Source organism: Opisthocomus hoazin, chromosome 13 (genome assembly GCF_030867145.1).
Source record: "Opisthocomus hoazin isolate bOpiHoa1 chromosome 13, bOpiHoa1.hap1, whole genome shotgun sequence".
NCBI lineage: Eukaryota > Metazoa > Chordata > Aves > Opisthocomiformes > Opisthocomidae > Opisthocomus > Opisthocomus hoazin.
Window position 1 is genome coordinate 27,611,520 of NC_134426.1, and position 18,514 is coordinate 27,630,033.

General features: G+C 57.7%; 1 protein-coding gene across 5 annotated transcripts in view; it reads left to right on the forward strand.

Moving 5' to 3' along the window:
- The window catches only part of RPH3A (rabphilin 3A), a 36,485-nt gene extending 18,826 nt beyond the window's left edge, over nt 1–17,659 (forward strand). For 4 of the 5 annotated variants that reach the window (XM_075434743.1, XM_075434740.1, XM_075434742.1 and 1 more), the window contains exons 5-21: nt 2,448–2,577; nt 2,839–2,925; nt 3,564–3,729; nt 4,168–4,203; nt 6,673–6,825; nt 7,799–7,891; nt 8,057–8,116; nt 8,187–8,426; nt 9,355–9,434; nt 9,825–9,899; nt 11,076–11,185; nt 11,800–11,926; nt 12,453–12,509; nt 12,696–12,847; nt 15,267–15,348; nt 15,917–16,013; nt 16,386–17,659. In XM_075434743.1, the coding sequence (XP_075290858.1) occupies nt 2,448–2,577; nt 2,839–2,925; nt 3,564–3,729; nt 4,168–4,203; nt 6,673–6,825; nt 7,799–7,891; nt 8,057–8,116; nt 8,187–8,426; nt 9,355–9,434; nt 9,825–9,899; nt 11,076–11,185; nt 11,800–11,926; nt 12,453–12,509; nt 12,696–12,847; nt 15,267–15,348; nt 15,917–16,013; nt 16,386–16,516 (1,876 nt within the window). In that variant the 3' untranslated portion in view covers nt 16,517–17,659. The remainder of the gene's footprint in view (nt 1–2,447; nt 2,578–2,838; nt 2,926–3,563; nt 3,730–4,167; nt 4,204–6,672; nt 6,826–7,798; nt 7,892–8,056; nt 8,117–8,186; nt 8,427–9,354; nt 9,435–9,824; nt 9,900–11,075; nt 11,186–11,799; nt 11,927–12,452; nt 12,510–12,695; nt 12,848–15,266; nt 15,349–15,916; nt 16,014–16,385) is intronic. The other variant, XM_075434744.1, reaches the window with a different exon arrangement.
- Nucleotides 17,660–18,514: the final 855 nt, after the last annotated feature.

Here is an 18,514-nt window from a genome sequence, read left to right on the forward strand (position 1 = left end):
CCATGGTCTGAGGATGTTATTTTTTTCAACAGAAGGATGAGAACCAGAATTGCTCTATTTAGAGAGCTCGTGGTCATGTCGCTGCCAAAACTTCAGGCGATGAAGCCTGGAGGAACTTGCAAGTCCACCCATCTGGTGACACCGTAGCTGTGAGCGCGGCGATTCCTCCTGACTGCTGGCTCCGCCGGCTGCCTGGCTCCAGCCCACCTTTCCTCTCTTCTCGCTGGAGATGGGCTGCAGGTTCATTAATTACCATCAGGAAGCACCTCCGCGTCGGCAGCCCTGGGTGCACTCCAGCCCAGGGAGATCAGCCCCTGCGTGAGGAGGAGCGGGAAGTTCTCCAGTGGGTTTTATCATGGCCAATGTCTTCCACCTAAACGAGATGTTGTAATAACGTGGCTGTGGTGGGAGAAACGTGGCTGTGGTGGGAGAAACGTGGCTGTGGTGGGAGAAACGTGGCTGTGGTGGGAGAACATACGCTGAGTCATGGAACCGTGTCCCCACTTTGGGCTTGGCTCGGTGGCTGGTGAAGGGCTTCGAGATGCTCCTGTTGGCCGCAGCGAGGTTCCAACGGGGCATTTTAGGATCTGTAATAGGTTGTATCTGCCACGATGCTTTATTTTTGCTGCTGTTTGTTTGTCGAGCGCCCAGGTCCAGTAACGCTGCGGTGTTTCCATGGGATGCCGGGCGTCCTGCGAGCGGCTGGAGACCAACCGCAGAGGCACCCGAGGTGGAGGGGAGCTCCTATATTGTTTATGAGCGGCTCGGAGGTGCTGGCAGCCGAGCTGTTGTAGATCTGAAGCTGTCATCGGACGTGTGGAAAAATGTCTTTTAAACGTCGGGTGTTTTTTACAGCGCGGCGTGTTAGCTGCGTTGTCAGATTTGGGTCAGGCTGCTGTGGGAGTGGGTGGCAGCCCCGGAGGCGAGGGGGGGTGCTGGCTCCGGTGGGCTTGGGTCTCCTCCTGCCTTTCTTCATTCCTTCTCCTTCCTCACTGAACGGCATAAATAATGCATCCTTTTTCCCTTCCAGTGCTATTTTTAGGGCCAGGATTCTGGGTTAACTGAGCGTACAACCCGCCGCCAGCTCTCGGGTGCTCGGCGGGCAGCTCGCTCCTGCTCCCGCTTTGCAAACTCCTTTTGCCGCCGCTGGTTTTTCGGAAGTTGCTTAATTGGGGTTTTCTTTCACCTTTGCAGGAAACAGATGTGTTTTTATAGCCTGCTCTCCAGTGGGCTTTTTGCATTTCACTCAAAGGGCTAAGAATTTCCGTGGAGTAAATGATATGCAATATTTTTTCCTTAGAAAATGAGAAAGCCGATGGATTCATTCAGTCCTCCCACCAGAGCCCTTCCAAGATCTCCTCTCGCAGCTTTTCCATGGGCAGTCACAGGAACTGGGTGGAGAGGCTTCCATTTTGGGGGGGGAAAGAAGCTGCTTCACTGATGCCAAACTGCTTTTGTGGAATCATTAATGTTGGAAAAGACCTCTAAGACCATGAAGTCCAACCATCACCCCAACACCACCATGCCTGCTAGACCATGTCCTGGAGTCCCGTATCTGCATGCTTTTGGAAGACCTCCAGGGATGGGGACTTGTGCGAAGGTGCTGACTTGGATGAGTTTTTACGCAGGAGCTGGAGCCAGTGTCCGCTCTCTGGCAGTGTCAGTGGAAGTTAATAGTTGTGCAGTATAGTAGTAAAGCTGTAGGGGAGTATAGTACTCCAGTGTGTCCCCTGGGATGTGTCTTTTCACAGAATCCCAGCATGGTGGGGGTTGGCAGGGACCTCTGTGGGTCACCCAGCCCAACCCCCTGCCGAAGCAGGGTCACCTACAGCAGGCTGTAGAGGACCTTGTCCAGGCGGGGCTGGAATATCTCCAGAGAAGGAGACTCCACAGCCTCCCTGGGCAGCCTGGGCCAGGGCTCCGTCACCCTCAGAGGGAAGAAGTTCTTCCTCATGTTCAGATGGCGCTTCCTCTGCTTCAGTTTGTGCCCGTTGCCCCTTGTCCTGTCGCTGGGCACCACTGGAAAGAGTCTGGCCCCGTCCTCCTGACCCCCACCCTGCAGATATTTAGAGGCATTTCTAAGGTCCCCTCTCAGCCTTCTCTTCTCCAGGCTGAACAAGCCCAGCTCCCTCAGCCTCTCCTCATAGGAGAGATGCTCCAGTCCCTCCTCATCCTCGTAGCCCTGCGCTGGACTCTCTCCAGTAGCTCCTCATCTTTCTTGAACTGGGGAGCCCAGCACTGGACACAGCACTGCAGATGGAGCCTCCCCAGGGCAGAGTAGAGGGGACATGGTTGCATTCCCATAGCTGGAAGAGGAGAGGCTCTGCTGGAAACCTCACCGGGAGAAGGAGCAGCTGGACCAAAGGCAGGAGCTGCCCCTTGGGAGCAGGACCCCGTGTCCTGGCCGTGCGGTGCTTTCTCTGACTGCCCTGTCCCCTTTCTGCCAGGCGCCTCATGACCCGGCTGGAGGACATGCGCCGGAGCGTGCTGGGGGACGGCGTCAACCGCTGCATCCTCTGCGGGGAGCAGCTGGGGCCGCGGGGGTCCGCCTGTGTCGTCTGCGAGGACTGCAAGAAGGTGAGGCATCTCTGTGTGACCCGGTACCCACACAGCCCCCCTGGTACAGAAATGGCCACCTCATTCTTTCAGCCCATGTTCCGATTGCCCAGCATCCCTCCACACGTGGCACAAGGGGACATGGCCGATGTTTGTGCCAGGAGAGCTCTTATGAACCATCTCTAATTAACCTCATACTCCTGAGGGGTGGTGCCAGTGTGGAGGGACCTTCCGGTGGCCGTGGTGTCCCCGCTGCCCCCCGGCCCTTTGCTTTCTCTGCAGAACGTCTGCACCAAGTGCGGGGTGGAGACCACCAACAGCCGGCCCCACGCCATCTGGCTCTGCAAGATCTGCAGTGAGCAGCGGGAGGTGAGCGGGGTGGCCCGGGTGCTCCCCCTGCCCAGGCTGCTCCTCGTGCCACAGCAGGGATGCGGTCCCTGCCCTTAGTTTCACCCTCCTCTCTCTTCCTCTCTCTTCCTCTCTCTTCCTCTCTCTTCCTCTCTCTTCCTCTCTCTTCCTCTCTCTTCCTCTCTCTTCCTCTCTCTTCCTCTCTCTTCCTCTCTCTTCCTCTCTCTTCCTCTCTCTTCCTCTCTCTTCCTCTCTCTTCCTCTCTCTTCCTCTCTCTTCCTCTCTCTTCCTCTCTCTTCCTCTCTCTTCCTCTCTCTTCCTCTCTCTTCCTCTCTCTTCCTCTCTCTTCCTCTCTCTTCCTCTCTCTTCCTCTCTCTTCCTCTCTCTTCCTCTCTCTTCCTCTCTCTTCCTCTCTCTTCCTCTCTCTTCCTCTTCTCAAAAACAAACTCTTGGGGTTGAAGAGGTTGGCATGGCCAGAGATCGGCTCCCTGCCACCGCCAATGGCAGTTAATTAATTAGCAGAGGTTGCTGCAGGGCCAGGGGTGCAGGTCCTCGGTGTTGCCTGCCGGAGGCAGACGCTGGCGATGCGGGAGGACGAAGGCTGCTGCACCCAGCATCCCCCCGGGACCTGGGTGCCACCCTGCTGCCTGCACCCCCAGGTGTGGAAGCGCTCCGGCGCCTGGTTCTTCAAGGGTTTGCCCAAGCAAGTGCTGCCCCAGCCGATGCCCGTCAGCAAGACCAAGGCACCCCAAGCCCCGAGTGAGCCCAGCCCCTCGGAGCCACCCACCCAGGAGCCAAAACTCCCGTCCCGTGCACCCACCCGAGGTAGGTGACAGCGGGGGGGCTGACCCCCACCCTCGGCGCAAGGGGCAGCGAGGTGTTGGGTCTCCTCCCCATCGTTCACCAGGGCGAGCCCCGGCAAAAAGCGTCGGCAGCGGTCGTGTCGCCGCCGCCTGTTTCCGAAAGCAGGCAGAAAGTGCCCCCCTGCCCTCCCCGCCTGCCGAGGCTTTCCCCGGGCTGTGCCAGCGAGGGTGGCCAGGTTTGCAGCGACATCCTTGATGCATCCATCAAGGATGGGGATCTGGGGCGCCCGGCCGGGGGGAGTTCGGGCAGTGCCTGGGTATGACCACGGTGACGCAGAAGCCTAGAAAAAAGAAGGAAAATGGAAACCTGGGGAAGGAGCTGGCAGCACAGCCCGGGCTGGCGTTGGCGGGGTGGGTGGGCTGCAGCTTCACCGTTTCTTGCTCTGTTTGTGCCCCCAAGGCCAGGCGGACGCCCCGGCCGAGCAGGACTCTGACGGTAAGCACCGGCCTTCACACCTTCCCCTGTGCCGCTGCCTCGGCGCTGCCCGTGCTGAGCCCCCCTCTCTCCCTCCCTCCCTTTTCCCCGGGTGTTTTCCCACGGGAGGCTGCCGCAGCAGGACCTCTCCTTGCTGCTGCCACCCACCGCGCCGGGACCGAGTTATTCTGGGGCTTCCCCGCCTACCGCACACGCCTGGGTTGAAACGCTGCAATTTAGAGCGCCGAGCAGAATTGCCTCCATAGGTGTCGTTTCCTGATGCTGATTGACGGGTATTTCTTCTGGTTATTTAACGGCAGGCTTTAGAAAACTCTCTGTGGAAGCTTTAGGAGGTTCGTGGGGGGCTCACGCATGCTGGTGAGGGATGGAGCAGCCGAGCTGCTCTGCTCTCTGCTTTGGCCGTGTTGGCTTTCCCCCAGCGAAGCTCTTGGTGCTGGTGCCCCGCACGGGGACCAGCGCAAGGTGAGGATGCAGCGGTCTTTATTTTTGTTGCGGTTACACCTTGCCCCCCTCCGAGGCTCTGCCTGCGTCGTCGTGTTTAATAGCGATGCCAGCCGAAGGGGCTGCATTCAGCGGCAGCAGTCGGTGCCTCCTGCTTACGGGGGTGAAGCCGTGCTCCTCGCCGGGGCTCACCAGTCTCTAACCTCCCGCGTGCCCAGTGCTGCTCTGGACTCACGTCCACTGGATGCTGCTGCTGGCACTGGCAGGAGCCGGGGCTGGAGCTGCTCCCGGATCGGCTGTGCCGCTGGGAGTTGATTTGGAAGATATTCAAGACCCACCTGGACAAGGTCCTGTGCAGCCTGCTCTGGGTGACCCTGCTTCGGCAGGAGGGTTGGACTGGGTGACCCACAGAGGTCCCTTCCAACCCCTACCATTCTGTGATTCTGTGGAATAATAACCCCCGTTTTCACAGTTTGGCATTGGAGTGCGGAGGGATGAGATTACCTGATCCCCCCTCCAGCACCGGCTGCTCCTGGCTGGGCGACGATCAGGCTGGGAGCAGCCCGGTGGCCGCAAACCCTCCTCTTCCTCTCCCATTCCTTGGCTGTGTGGAGGAAGGCAGCGAGGGGCTGAGGACACAAACCCCCCCCGGGGCGGTCCCCTCCATCCCACCCTTCCTTTAGCCCAGGGTCTGTTGTGGCAGCGATAAGGCAGGTCGGTGCGCAGGAGGATGGGACGGCGGGTGCCCGGAGCCGTGTTGGATTTCCCAGTTGTGGGTGCTCGTGGTGGGCATCGCTGCGGGCATCGCTGTGGGCAGGGTGGGTGGCACAGCCTTCTGCCGAGCCGTGCACCCTCCACCCGGCAGCACGGCTCACCGTGGGGGTTTGGGGTGAGCCCTGGGCTGGGGTACCCATGGCTGGGGTACCCATGAGGGGTCTCCCGGTCCCCACCACCGCCTGTGCTACCACCCACAGTGCTGGGGGGTTCTCCAACTGAGCCTGGGCAAGGCTGTGCCCAGCCCAGTAGTGCCAGGCAATGCTCTTCACCTTCCCACGCGGCAGCAGTTGGGGAAACCACTTAATTAAGACTATTTAATCGCGACGGTAGCTGGTGTCGTTCTGCTTCCCGGCCCAACAACAGGCTGCTGCTATTAAGCCTCCTGCTCGCCCGCGAGTCGGAGGGGGTTTGCCAGGCTCCGCCGCTCCCTCCTGGCGATCAGCATGCTCGTGACGTGCCCGTGATTTTCCTAAAGCTGTCCCGGAAAATTATTTATTGCATCGCTGTTTCCGCACCGTGGGGCTCCTGGTTGCGGATGCTCGTTCCCCCTTCCTCCCTCCTCTTCGGCATCGCAGTGTTTTTACCCCCCCCTCCTCTCCCCCACCTGCAAGCTGTTGCGTTCCGCTTTCTCCTTGTGCCCGGCGACCCTGAGAGCCCAGCCAAGGGTAAACATCCCATTTGTGTCACAGCAAAGATTTATACCTGGCGTCTCCGGCACGAGCCAGGTGAGCGCCGAGACCTCTGCCGTCGCATCCGTGGGTCGCGATTTGTCATCGGGTCTGGGCACCGCGGGGCACGCGGCTGGGATTTATCCGCTGGGACGGCTGCGGCTGGGTGGATGGAAGCGAGAGGCAAAGGCAGCTGTCACCGCTGTCTCGCTAATAAATGGAAGATGATCAGCAAAAAGAAAATATGATCCCCCTGTCCTGGGGACTGTGGAGCTGTGATGGCATCAGGGGCTTGGCTGGTGCTGAGGAGCGGCTGGCAGATGCCTCTGGTCTTGTTTTCCCATGTCCTTTGGGGTGTCCTCTGGGCTTTCCCAACCCACCGTGCGCGGGTTCGACGGTGCCGGCCAGCCGGTGGTCCCCAGTGCTCTGGGGGTGATGCCGCAGCAGCCGTACCCATCCTCATCCTCCTCCTGCCGACACCCGGGCTGGGCAGCACCCACACGGCTCCGCTCAGAGCTGGCTCTGGGGACGGACGGGGAGCCGGGTGCGAGCCTCACGGCTGCCATCATCGCTCTCCCCGCAGGCAGTGACGTGACGGCAGCTGCCCGAGGGAGCTACGGGGTGCCCGGCCGCAAGCCGGCCGAGGGCAGGCCGGGCCCGTGCGGCAGCGAGCACGCCGGCGGGGACGCCGACAGCCGCGACTACGCTGCCGAGAGCGGGGTCAGCAGGAGCCCCGGTGAGAGCTGCGCTTGGGCGTGCTTGGAGGGAGAGGGCTGGGGACACGGGGGACACGAAGCCGGCAGCCGAACGAGGGTTGTCTCCGCTCGACGTGCGGCACCGAGTGATGCTGAGGGGTTTCACGGTGCAGAGCGCCCACACCTGCTTCCCACGCCGCTTGCCTGCTGTTTGCTGATGGGGAGGTCCGGGGTGTTGGTGGGGTCGGGGGGAGGCATGGAGAGGGGGATCCCTGTCCCTTCCCCTGCGTGCGGGAAGGAGAGGCGGGATCCCTCATCTCAGAAAGATGAGGAGCTACTGGAGACAGTCCAGCGCAGGGCTACAAGGATGGTGAGGGGCCTGGAGCATCTCTCCTACGAGGAGAGGCTGAGGGAGCTGGGCTTGTTCAGCCTGGAGAGGAGAAGGCTGAGAGGGGACCTTAGAAATGCCTCTAAATATCTGCAGGGTGGGGGTCAGGAGGACGGGGCCAGACTCTTTCCAGTGGTGCCCAGCGACAGGACAAGGGGCAACGGGCACAAACTGAAGCAGAGGAAGCTCCAGCTGAACATGAGGAAGAACTTCTTCCCTCTGAGGGTGCCGGAGCCCTGGCCCAGGCTGCCCAGGGAGGCTGTGGAGTCTCCTTCTCTGGAGATATTCCAGCCCCGCCTGGATGCGGTGCTGTGCAGCCTGCTCTGGGTGACCCTGCTTGGGCAGGGGGTTGGGCTGGGTGACCCATAGAGGGCCCTGCCAACCCCTACCAGTCTGTGATTCTGTGATCTCCTTGCGAAGGGGCATCAACGCTCCCTGCTCCGGCCTGGGCTGCACCCGCTCCCCGCAGCGCTGGCCCCAAAACTGAGCCGTTATCTCAGCCACCTCCATCCATTGGCCAAACCTCTCAGCGTCCAGCTGCCCTTCCCTGGCCAATAACCCCCTCCAACACAGGCAAAGCCCCCGAGGCCCGAAACACCGTTGCTGATTGTCCCCTGTCCTTGCAGGCGTGAAGAGGACCAACTCCCTGCAAGCCCCGCGGCCGCCCCCGCCAGCCGCTGCCAGCCCCGCTCCCGGTCCTGGCCCAGCAGCACCCGCAGGTAGGATGCGATGGGGATGTGGCCAGGATGCTCGGTCCCTAGGGGGGACGCCCCAGCACCCTGCCGTGGGCACAGACCCCCCATGCTCAGGGCAGTGCTGGGGTGGGAGAGGGCTGGAGAGCATCACCCGGGCGAACGCCCTGGTAATGCTGCGTCTGTCCCCAGCGCCGCCGGCAGCGGGAAGAGCAGGTCCCGGGGCAGCCAGCCGCTTCCCGGAGAGACAAGGTAAAATTTGGCTGCCTGCGAGGGGCTGGGAGGCAGAGCGTGCCGGGGGCTAATGGGGTCCCTCCCGCAGCGAGCCCACCGCTGGGACCCCCAGAGCCGGCCCGCGCCGCTGCCAGGGAGGAGCGAGGAGGGGGCTACACCGTGCCCCCCGCCAGAGAAGAGAGGCCAGCCCGGCAGCCCCCCACCTTCCCGCAGCCCCCTGCCTTCCCACAGCCCCCCGCCATCCCACCGGTGCCTGCTGCTCCGCTGCGGCAGCCACCCCAGGAGGAGGAGGAGGAGGACGCCAACAGCTACGACTCTGATGAAGGCAGTACGTACCCGGGGTGCCCGGCTGGAGGGGAGGGAGCGGAGGGTCTCGCAGGCTGTCCGTGCTCAGTCAGCTCAGCACAGCTCATGGGATCTTCGGTCGGTTTGGGACCAAATTACCGAGCTCTGACGTGTGATGGTTTAGGCTCTGTACTCACACGAGCTTCCCGTTCCCAAATTCAAGTCCTGAAGGTGGCTGCCTCTTTCCATCAGAGCATCCTTCACTGCAACAAACACCACCGGACCGATCTGTTGGAAAGGCTCGGTGGCTTCAGTACCTTTACGCCATGATAGCTCAATGTTGAGTCATTTGCTTCCCTAAAAGGGAATTTGCTGCATGAGGGCAAGCGTCTGTTCCCACCCAGGATGGGAAGAGCTGCTCCTGGCCAGGAGTGGCTGCAGAAATCATGCTCAGATAGGAGTAGATGGACCCAGCTGAGGTTCGGTGCTAACTCTTCACCCTTATGACATTTTTCCTGGTGAGCACGTGAAGACAAGTGTGAGCTGGGTTCCAACGAGTCATAACGGGGGCCAAACGCCGAGCCCCAAGCCTTGGGAGGAGATGCTGGCCACCGGCGCTGGAACATCTTCCCAGGGTAGTCCTGGGCTGGCATGGCCCTGAGAAGGGTTTGCAGGGTCGTGTCCTCCTTTGCCTGGCAAATATTAAAGTTGGCTCAAAAGCCCCAAACTACTCGCCCTGGGCAGTTCCATCTTTGCAAAGCTTTGATGACCAGAGCTCATGAATCTGGCTGGGTTTCTGCCAGGCAGTTTGGCCCATGCCGTTGCAGTCTTACATGGATTAAATGGCTTTTACATTTGAACAACAAATCTTTCTAATTATTACTAACCAGGGCTGATTAAACACAGTTATTGGCTGAGGTTTTAATGAGATCCTATTTCCAACTCCTCCTCCTCCTCTGTCTCGCTGTCAGCTACGCTGGGAGCGCTGGAGTTCAGCCTGCTCTACGACCAGGACAACAGCTCCCTGCACTGCACCCTCATCAAGGCCAAAGTGAGTGGTCCCCTCTTTTTCCCCTTCTTTTACTGGTTTCAGTCTGCCTGGCTCCCAGCTCCCCCGGTGCGATGGGATGGAAGCGGCGTGGCCGCTGGCAGAGGCTGCTCCTCCAGGAGACCCAGCCCAGCCGTGCTGCTCCTCACGTGGGTCTGGGAGGTCTGTGGGGCTTTTCCTCGCATGGGTCTGGGAGATCTGTGGGGCTTTTCCTCACGTGGGTCTGATTTTTCAGCCCATCGTGGCACCCACGCCCACTCAAGGCAGAGCGTGAGGCTCTTGGCTTGCTGAACACGTTTTCTCTTTACTGAGTTGCTTCATGGGTAGCTTCTTCTCTTCCCTGGCTCTGCTTAAGGAGGATTTATGCACTGTGTTTTCTTTATTATCTTTTAGGGCTTAAAACCAATGGACTCGAATGGCCTGGCGGATCCCTACGTCAAACTGCATCTCTTGCCCGGAGCCAGCAAGGTGAGGCTTTGCCCAATTTGGGTACGTTTGGGGCTGGGGGTGGAGCAGAGGTTTCTCGAAGCCCCCTGAGGTCCCTTCCTTGTGTCAGCCTTCCTCCCCCTGCTTTCTGCACGCAGTCGCTCTCTGCTGCTATTTTACCCGGGAGGTATCTCTGAAAAGTGATGATGCTTGCAGATGCTCTCCCGTAGCCGAGGAACAGCTCATCCTGCAGACAGGGATCTGTTTGGGGGTGGAGGGGAGCTCCAGAGGAGGTGACGCCGTTAATGCATCACAAAACACCTGATGCAAAATCTAATTATCACCGGAGTTTGAGACACCCGTTGGCTTTGAAGCTGCAGTGTGTTCTCATCAGAGCTGTGAAGAAAGAACCATTGAGTAAACTCCCCCATCCAAGAAAGCTCTGGAAATCTCACTCCCCAGCTCAGCTCAGCTGATCTCGGTGGAGAAACCTTGGAGGAAGGCATGACCACCGCTGGCCCGACGCCCAAGGGGTGCTGGCTCCTTGCTTGGGGGCTGCAAAGCTCTCTCCTGCAGCAGACTTTTGCTCAGAGGAACTAAAACGTGGGGGAAAACTGATAATAAAACCGTTGGATTGATATTTACAGGCTTATTTTATGCACAGGGACTTTGTGGTCTGGTGCAGAGTAAACCAAGGTGGTGTGATCTCGGGAGTTGCTTTGATTTCTGTTGCTGATGTTGCTTTGAATTTTTTTATTTTGCACATGTGTTTGTGAAAGACACGTGAACAAGTGACAGAGCTCCTCATTTCCCAAGCTCTCATCTCCTTCAGACCACAAGAACCGTTACCTAATCCCTGCACAGCCCGCCCTGTGCCACCTCTTGTACAAGAGTCCTTGAGGGAGTAGACCCCAGACAGTGAAAGCAGCCGGGCGGTGAAGGCTGCCCTGGCCGCTGCAGGAGACAGAGTCCCCGGTGCTTGCGTAAAGGTCCACCTTGTCAGGTCGATGATGCTCACCCGGAGCTGATGGCTCGCTGGCGCGACAGCCTCAGCAGGCAGCGGTGAGGTCCTGCAGACTCTCCATGCCCCAGTCAAGCCATGTCTTGTGAGCTGGGGGTGATGGAGCATCTCATTTGCACTTGTCTGCCAGGAGCTTCAACTTAGGTGGGGAGGAGTTCGGGGGTGTGATGACGCCGTGTTTTGTTTTGATGCTGTAGTCAAATAAGCTGAGGACGAAGACTCTGCGCAACACCCGTAACCCCGTGTGGAATGAGACCCTGGTGTACCATGGCATCACGGATGAGGACATGCAAAGGAAAACCCTCAGGCAAGCAGAGCAGCTGGGGTGTCCCGTGGTGCGGTGGGATGGGGACCGCGGGTCTCCTTGTATTGGGTATCGTGCACCAGCCTTCCTCGGGACTGCATCTGCGGCGGGGTGCAGGTGTTGGTAGAGCACCTGGAAATGCAGAGGTTTTGGTCAAAATCAACGTGCTCCACAGGAACATGCTGGTTTTCGTCGTCCTTTTTAAAAAGAGAAAGAAAGGTATTTTGACCCTGTCATTTAATATTAAATTATTGGCAATACTAATATTATTATCAGCGTAGAGAGTTGCGTATTGCGTGCCTGTGCGTGACTTGACAGCGTCCCAGCAAAATGTTTAGGTCTCTCAAAATTTTTAGCATTTCCTTCCTACAGGAAATTTCCACCTCTTGATTTCTTGCCCCGTCGCAAAACGCAGATTACAAACGTTGATTTTTCTGGCAAAGCAGAATTTTGTTCTTCTGACTGCTTCTGGTCGGAGGAGAGCCAGATGGTTGGAGGCTTTGGGTGGTGCTTTGCTTTGCCCACCCCCAAGCAGTGTGCTTGCAGGAGTGTTTTTCTGCTCTGGGGTCAGGTACTGCTCCAGCCTGGTTGATGTTCACCTTCCCTGTTCCCTTCAGGATCTCCGTGTGTGATGAAGACAAATTTGGCCACAATGAGTTTATTGGAGAAACTAGAGTTTCCTTGAAAAAACTCAAAGCCAATCAGAAAAAGAACTTCAACATCTGCTTGGAGAGAGTAATACCAGTGAGTTTCTGTGACATTTCCTTCTGCTACCGTTAACGTTGATGTTGCTAACAAATGCCGTGTGAGGGAGCTGGTGGTGAGCTTGGAGCTGGAACCGGCCAAGAGCTGTGAGTGCCTGACTTCACTGGCTTCTTCAGGAGTTGGATTCCCACCAGTGTCTGGGCTGATGTGACACATCAAGGCCAAGAGATAAGAGCGTGGTGGGAATCCAGGGGAAGTGACTCCAGGGACCTCCCTGGTGGCTGCAGATCTGCTGGCTTTTCCAGCCTATGCTGATGTGTGTCACTGTGGAGGAGAGGGCAGGTTGCTCCATCCTTGAGCTCTGCTCCCCAGTGCTGTGGGAGAGGTGCTGAGTCTGCTGAGGCTGATGGAGCAGATGAACATACCTGAGCCCCTTTCTACTCCCAAGGCCAGCAGAAAAGCTGGGCTGGGCTCCTGGGGGTGTTTTTGCTGTAGGAGGGTTCTTCTCCCAGCTGCAGTCGCTCATGGCAGTCTCTTTTTTTTTTTTTTTCCCTACCTATCCAAGATGAAGCGTGCTGGAACGACCGGCTCATCCCGTGGGATGGCACTGTACGAAGAGGAGGTAAGAGTCTTTGTAGGATGATGTGCTCCGTGCACATATCGCCCATCATCTCTCATATGCAAGACCCATTTTTTTACCTTCTCATGGGGATACAGGGGAACCTCGTATCCATCTTATCTGCTCTGCAGTTGGGCGTCTTCCTCACTCAGCCCCCGTGTCTCCATCTCTGGTCACTTCCCCTTGCAGGTAGATCGTGGTGGGGATGTGGAGGAACGTGGGAAGATCCTCGTGTCCCTCATGTACAGCACCCAGCAGGGCGGCTTGATTGTCGGCATCGTACGCTGCGTGCATTTAGCAGCCATGGATGCCAACGGATACTCGGACCCTTTCGTTAAGCTGTAAGTGGGAGCTGGGGCGGGCGTACTGCGGTAACGCGTGGTCGTGGAGCCACCCGCTGTCCTTGGGCAGTAGCAGATGCTGCGAGAGCTCTTTCCAAAACCACTGGAGAGAGGAGAACATTTCCCAACGCCTTGAGACCTCATGCAGGAGTGGGCTGCCCACCAGTGATGCCTGTGCAAGGTGGTCATGCCACTGCCATGGCTGAAGCCAGGTGAGACTCTCAGCCCTTGGGCCCATCCACTTGTCCATAGGTTCCCAGACGCACAGACCCAACAGCTGCCCTGTCGCTGCAGAGCTGGAGGACAAGAGGTTCTTCTCCCCAGCTCTGACCACCCATGCCTGCAGGGCAGGGGTGGCTTGATGTCCCTCCATGCGTGGCGAGGAGCACATGTCCCACTTTCTGCCCTGTAAGCCCATGTGGTGATTGTAGCTGGGAGTCCAGGGACCGCCCTGCCATGCCTGTCGCATGCCACGTCTCCGCTGTGAACAAATCAACTTAATTAACGCAGACAGCGGTGTTTGCTGCGGTTGGTGCCGGCGATACCTTGCTGCGATGTGGAGCAGGTCTGCTCCTCCCCCTCTACTCTCCCCTAGTGAGGCCCCATCTGCAGTGCTGTGTCCAGTGCTGGGCTCCCCAGTTCAAGAAAGATGAGGAGCTACTGGAGAGAGTCCAGCGCAGGGCTACGAGGATGAGGAGGGGACGGGACCATCTCTCCTATGAGGAGAGGCTGAGGGAGCTGGGCTTGTTCAGCCTGGAGAAGAGAAGGCTGAGAGGGGACCTTAGAAATGCCTCTAAATATCTGCAGGGTGGGGGTCAGGAGGACGGGGCCAAACTCTTTCCAGTGATGCCCAGCGACAGGACAAGGGGCAACGGGCACAAACTGAAGCCGAGGAAGCTCCAGCTGAAGATGAGGAAGAACTTCTTCCCTCTGAGGGTGACGGAGCCCTGGCCCAGGCTGCCCAGGGAGGCTGTGGAGTCTCCTTCTCTGGAGATATTCCAGCCCCGCCTGGACAAGGTCCTGTGCAGCCTGCTCTGGGTGACCCTGCTTGGGCAGGGGGTTGGGCTGGGTGACCCACAGAGGGCCCTTCCAACCCCTGCCATGCTGGGATCCTGTGAGCAGCAGCACACCCGTCAGCGCTCTCGGCGGCGGAGGCAGGCGATGGGGAAGCGGCGCTTGTTGGGTGGCTCCTGTGAACATGGGGCAATAAGATCATTTTAACTCGAACCTCATAAACCGGGACACGGAGAGGACCCTCCCGGTTGTGGTTTTCATTGCTGTTTTCTCTTTGCCTTCAGAAAAAAAATCTCTGTTCTCCGTAAAACTCATTCGATAACTCTTGTGTTGAACATTTTGCACATCTTTGTGTAGCTGAGTGGAGCCGAGTATTCCTTCAGAGTCTTTCTCTCATGTTTTTATATTTTCCATTCCCACAAGCAGAAGATGACGGCTTTCCGTTTTTAAATCAACTTCCAACACAGATCTAATTAAAACCAACTCTACAATTTAATTCTGGGTCTGCAGCCCGGCTGCGAAGCCCGAGCCCGCAACTTTTCCCACATTCTCTCGGTGAGCCTACCTTGGCTGAGTATACTACTCTGCGTGGTATTAAATACTACTGGGCTATTTTTAACCTGCCTTTTTTTTGTTTTTTCTCATATTTCTCCCCATCTCTGTATGCGTTCGCGTGTTCTTGGCTGGGTTTTCCAGCAGCCGGGCTCGGTGACCGGCCGTGCAGTTCCCCTCGCCTGCTGTCGACGAGCCCGGCTGCTCGTTTTCCACATCCCCCGACCATTTTGGCTGCTCCCTGCCGTCAGCCTCAGTGGGTTCCCCCCCAGCAGAGTTCACCCGTTCCTGTTCCGTAAAACAGCTGCAGCTATGTCTTGTAGCGTGGCTTGGGCGGGGGAAAAAAAGACTTGGGAGCTGAGCATGGTTTGGAAGGACGTCGGGAGCGTGTGTGCAGGCTCGCTGCTCTCCGACCGTTCCCCCGCCGCTCGGGGCGAGGGCTGCTCCCCCAGAAAGGTTTCTGCTGAGCTCAGCGCTCCACGCAAGGCAGGTTCTTTGTGGTTACAGAATCACAGAATAGTAGGGGTTGGAAGGGACCTCTGTGGGTCATCTAGTCCAACCCTCCTGCCGAAGCAGGGTCACCTACAGCAGGCTGCACAGGACCTTGTCCAGGCGGGTTCCCCATATCTCGTCTGGCAATCGGGGCTGGGGGGAGGACGTGTGTTGAGGAATTTACTCATTTTACATTTACTTTAGGTAATTTTAGAAGGTGGGGAAGGGAGACTGGCGAACCCATTTCTTTGCCTTAATGGTCTTCAGTGGCTTTTTTCTAGCCCCTCACCTCACTTCTTTTAGCTTGTAAGCTCCTGCTGCTCTTGCACTGGAGTTTTAAGCTGTTTTCTGTTGCCCCCAGTTGGCTGAAACCTGACATGGGAAAAAAGGCCAAGCACAAGACACAGATTAAGAAGAAAACATTGAATCCTGAGTTTAATGAGGTAAGGATGGATTTTTTTAATATATATATATAATTAAATCAACTTAGCTAATTACGATGCTGTGCGGAGGAGGTGGAAGACGAACTCCCTGAGGTTCAGGTCCTCGCTCAGGCTCCTTTCCCCCCATCCCCATGCACCCAGGAATATTTTAGGAATGACTTTTGCCATGGGAGATCTCACCAGGTCAGTGCCAGGCAGCGCCGTATGCACCGAAACCTCCCTGCTGCCGGTGCTGCCCAGTCCATGTCACCCCGGCCAGGGTCTGGGTGGGATGAGCATCACCGGGGGGTCCCATGGCTGGTGCTGCCTTGATGGGGCACCTGCAAAGTGCTCACACAGACATGAGGGGTGAGCTCAGCTTGTGGGTTTGAGCAGCACACTGTGATCCTGGGAGGAGAGGTGCCGCAGGGAAGGAGCATTCGCTCTTCATTTGTGTATTTTTAAATATCCTTTTGTTGGATTTTGAATTCAGTCTCTACAGAGGGTTCACTTGCAATTCCTTAATTGCAGTTTTCTGGGTGCATTTTCCTGAGACTCTTGGTGTGACGTGGGTGTTCTCCTTCTGCAGGAGTTCTTCTATGATATAAAACACAGCGATCTGGCCAAGAAGTCACTGGACATTTCCGTCTGGGATTACGACATCGGAAAATCGAATGACTACATCGGTGAGCTGAAAGTCTCCATGCTCTGGGGTGCAGTTTGGATGCCCCAATATCATGCTCGCTGTACGGGAGGGATGTGTAGGTCACCTGCCCTGCGAGGAACCCCAGCTCTGAGGTGGGACCACGCAGGTTGGTTGGGTGCTTCTATCAGGCCATCAGATGGCTGATCCAGCGTTGGGACCCACCGCACTGCCCCGTCTCCAGCATCCTGTGGGGTCTGCTGTGCACGCAGAGCAGCTCTAGTTGTTCCCACTACATTTTAAACCCAGGAGGTGGAGAGAAATGCTGCAATCGTGGGCTTTCTCCCCATGGAAATGGTTCTCTGGAACATCAGCATCATCTCTGAGCAGGATGTCTCTTCTCCCTTTCTTCCAGGCGGCTGTCAGCTCGGCATTACGGCTAAGGGGGAGCGCTTGAAACACTGGTATGAATGCTTGAAGAACAAGGACAAGAAGATTGAGCGCTGGCACACCCTCCAAAATGAGCACCACGTTGCCAGCGATTGAAGGGAGCCACTGCCCGAGCCTCCCCAGACGGCCCGTCCTCTGCCAAGCCCCCGTAGATCTCTGATGTCCGTCTTCCAGCGCAGTCATGCCTTGCTCCACGCCTCTGGTCCCAGGGCAGCAACGCTCTTCTGCCTCCTCCGAGCATCCTCTGTGCCCTCTTCCACCTGAAAACTAACCCAGATCTTTTGTATTCACTTCTCTTGGGGTTTTGGGGGGGGGGGGGTCGTTGAGTTCTCCCGGTGTGTAATTTTGCCAAGCAATAGTTACCCTCTGACTGTTCCTCTTTCTCACTAGTCTCACGCACGCCGTGATAGCGTTCCTGTCTCTGTGTGTGTGTGATGCTGTGCTCCTCCAGCCTCCGCTCACGTGGCTCGTCCCGTCGCCACCGGCTCGTGGCTCCTTTCATGTCCCGGCGCGACGCGCGGCCACCAGCCCGCTGGCGAGGGGAGCTGAGCGCCGGTGGCAGAGCATCGGCCCCTTCTGCTTGCGTGATCTCGATACCTCAGTTGCAATAATGAACAAGCTGTTTGGCTTTGGTGTGGGTCGTAACCGTAGCCTGGTGTCTGTGTTGTCGTGGTTAGGCTAACACCTGTGTCACCGATGTCACCCTGCGAGTCCTGCTTCAGCTTTCGTTCCGAGTTGGTACGTTTGAGCAATATCGCGGTACGTCCTTTGCTGAGAAGATCCACCAGTAACACAACAACGAGAAACAGGGAGCCGCTCCGCGCTCGCCGGGAAACGGAGATTTGGGTGGGTTCGTGTTGGCTTCCAGCCGCCGCGTGCGGTTTCTTTGGCCCGAGGAACTGGCGTGCTCCGTCGCCGCGGGAGCACGCCTGCGGGTCGGGCTGGTGGCTGCCTCCTCGCCATGTCCGAGCTGCGCGGTGGTGACGAGCTGAACCCGGGCGCTCCTCGGACCACCCTGCTGCTGCCGGCCGCGTGCCGCACCACACGCGGGAGGGAAGCCGAGGGAGAAGACGCTTCCCACCAGCTAGCTGATGCGTGCAAGGGTTATTGCTTTAAAATACTGCAAATACTGAATTTAGCTGGAACAGTTAGAGGTCTTCCAACTTGGGGTTTCTTTGGTGGGTTTTTCTTTTTTCTTTTTTTTTTCTTTTTTCTGTTTTGTTTTTTTTTTTTTTATTTTCAAATCTGCACAAGAACCGTTGTCTTCAACGCTTTAATGATCATCTGGAGGCGTTTTAGTTGTTCTCGATAGAGAGTCACGACAGTCTCAGGCTGGTGCTGGCCGGGTTTGGTACCATTGGCTGTCTCTGGACAGCCTCAAGCGTAGCAATGTCGATAGGAGCACACTGCGCACTGCTGGAGTGGATTGTGGCTCAGCTCCACGCTGCGCTGTCGTACGGAACCTGAGCCCCTTCGCCTCGCGCTGTCCCATGGCTTCCCTTGCAGCCGCTGCTGTAGTCCCCTGGCATGTGGCGTGTTCTCAGTTCAGCTGGACCACAGAGCTGTTTCTTCCGAATTGGACAAGTTATTTTCCTATTCTTGATATCATTTTTTTTTTAAATTACTATTTTTTTTTTTTCCCTGCCAGCGGAATCAGCCCCAAGTGCTGCCTTGCAGTGAGCATCTCTGCAGGGCTGTGCTTCCTGCAGCTGAGCGATGCTAATGTCTCCGTGCCACGCTGACCCCTCTGCGCGCCCAGCCATGCTGCGCAGTGGTCCTTCCCCAGCCCAGGAGCTCTCCTTTCCACCTCCCAGCCCTGGCTGGGTGCTCCCAGCTCTCCACCAGGAGCCACCCTTGGACCACAGATGGGGAAAGCAAACCCAAAGCAGCGTGGGCATCCTCTGCTGCTGTCCGCCCCGGCTGGGGCTGCCGAGATGGGAACCGATCGGGGCACGATGGGCTGAAGAGTGCGATGGGAGAGGACACTCCAGCAGTGGCTTTCCCCTCCCTTGCGTGCAGTTCTCCACTCTGCACCAGTAAGTGCAGCATCCCCGGGCCACGCTGCCCTCGGCGCGGGCTGTGCGAAGGACCCGG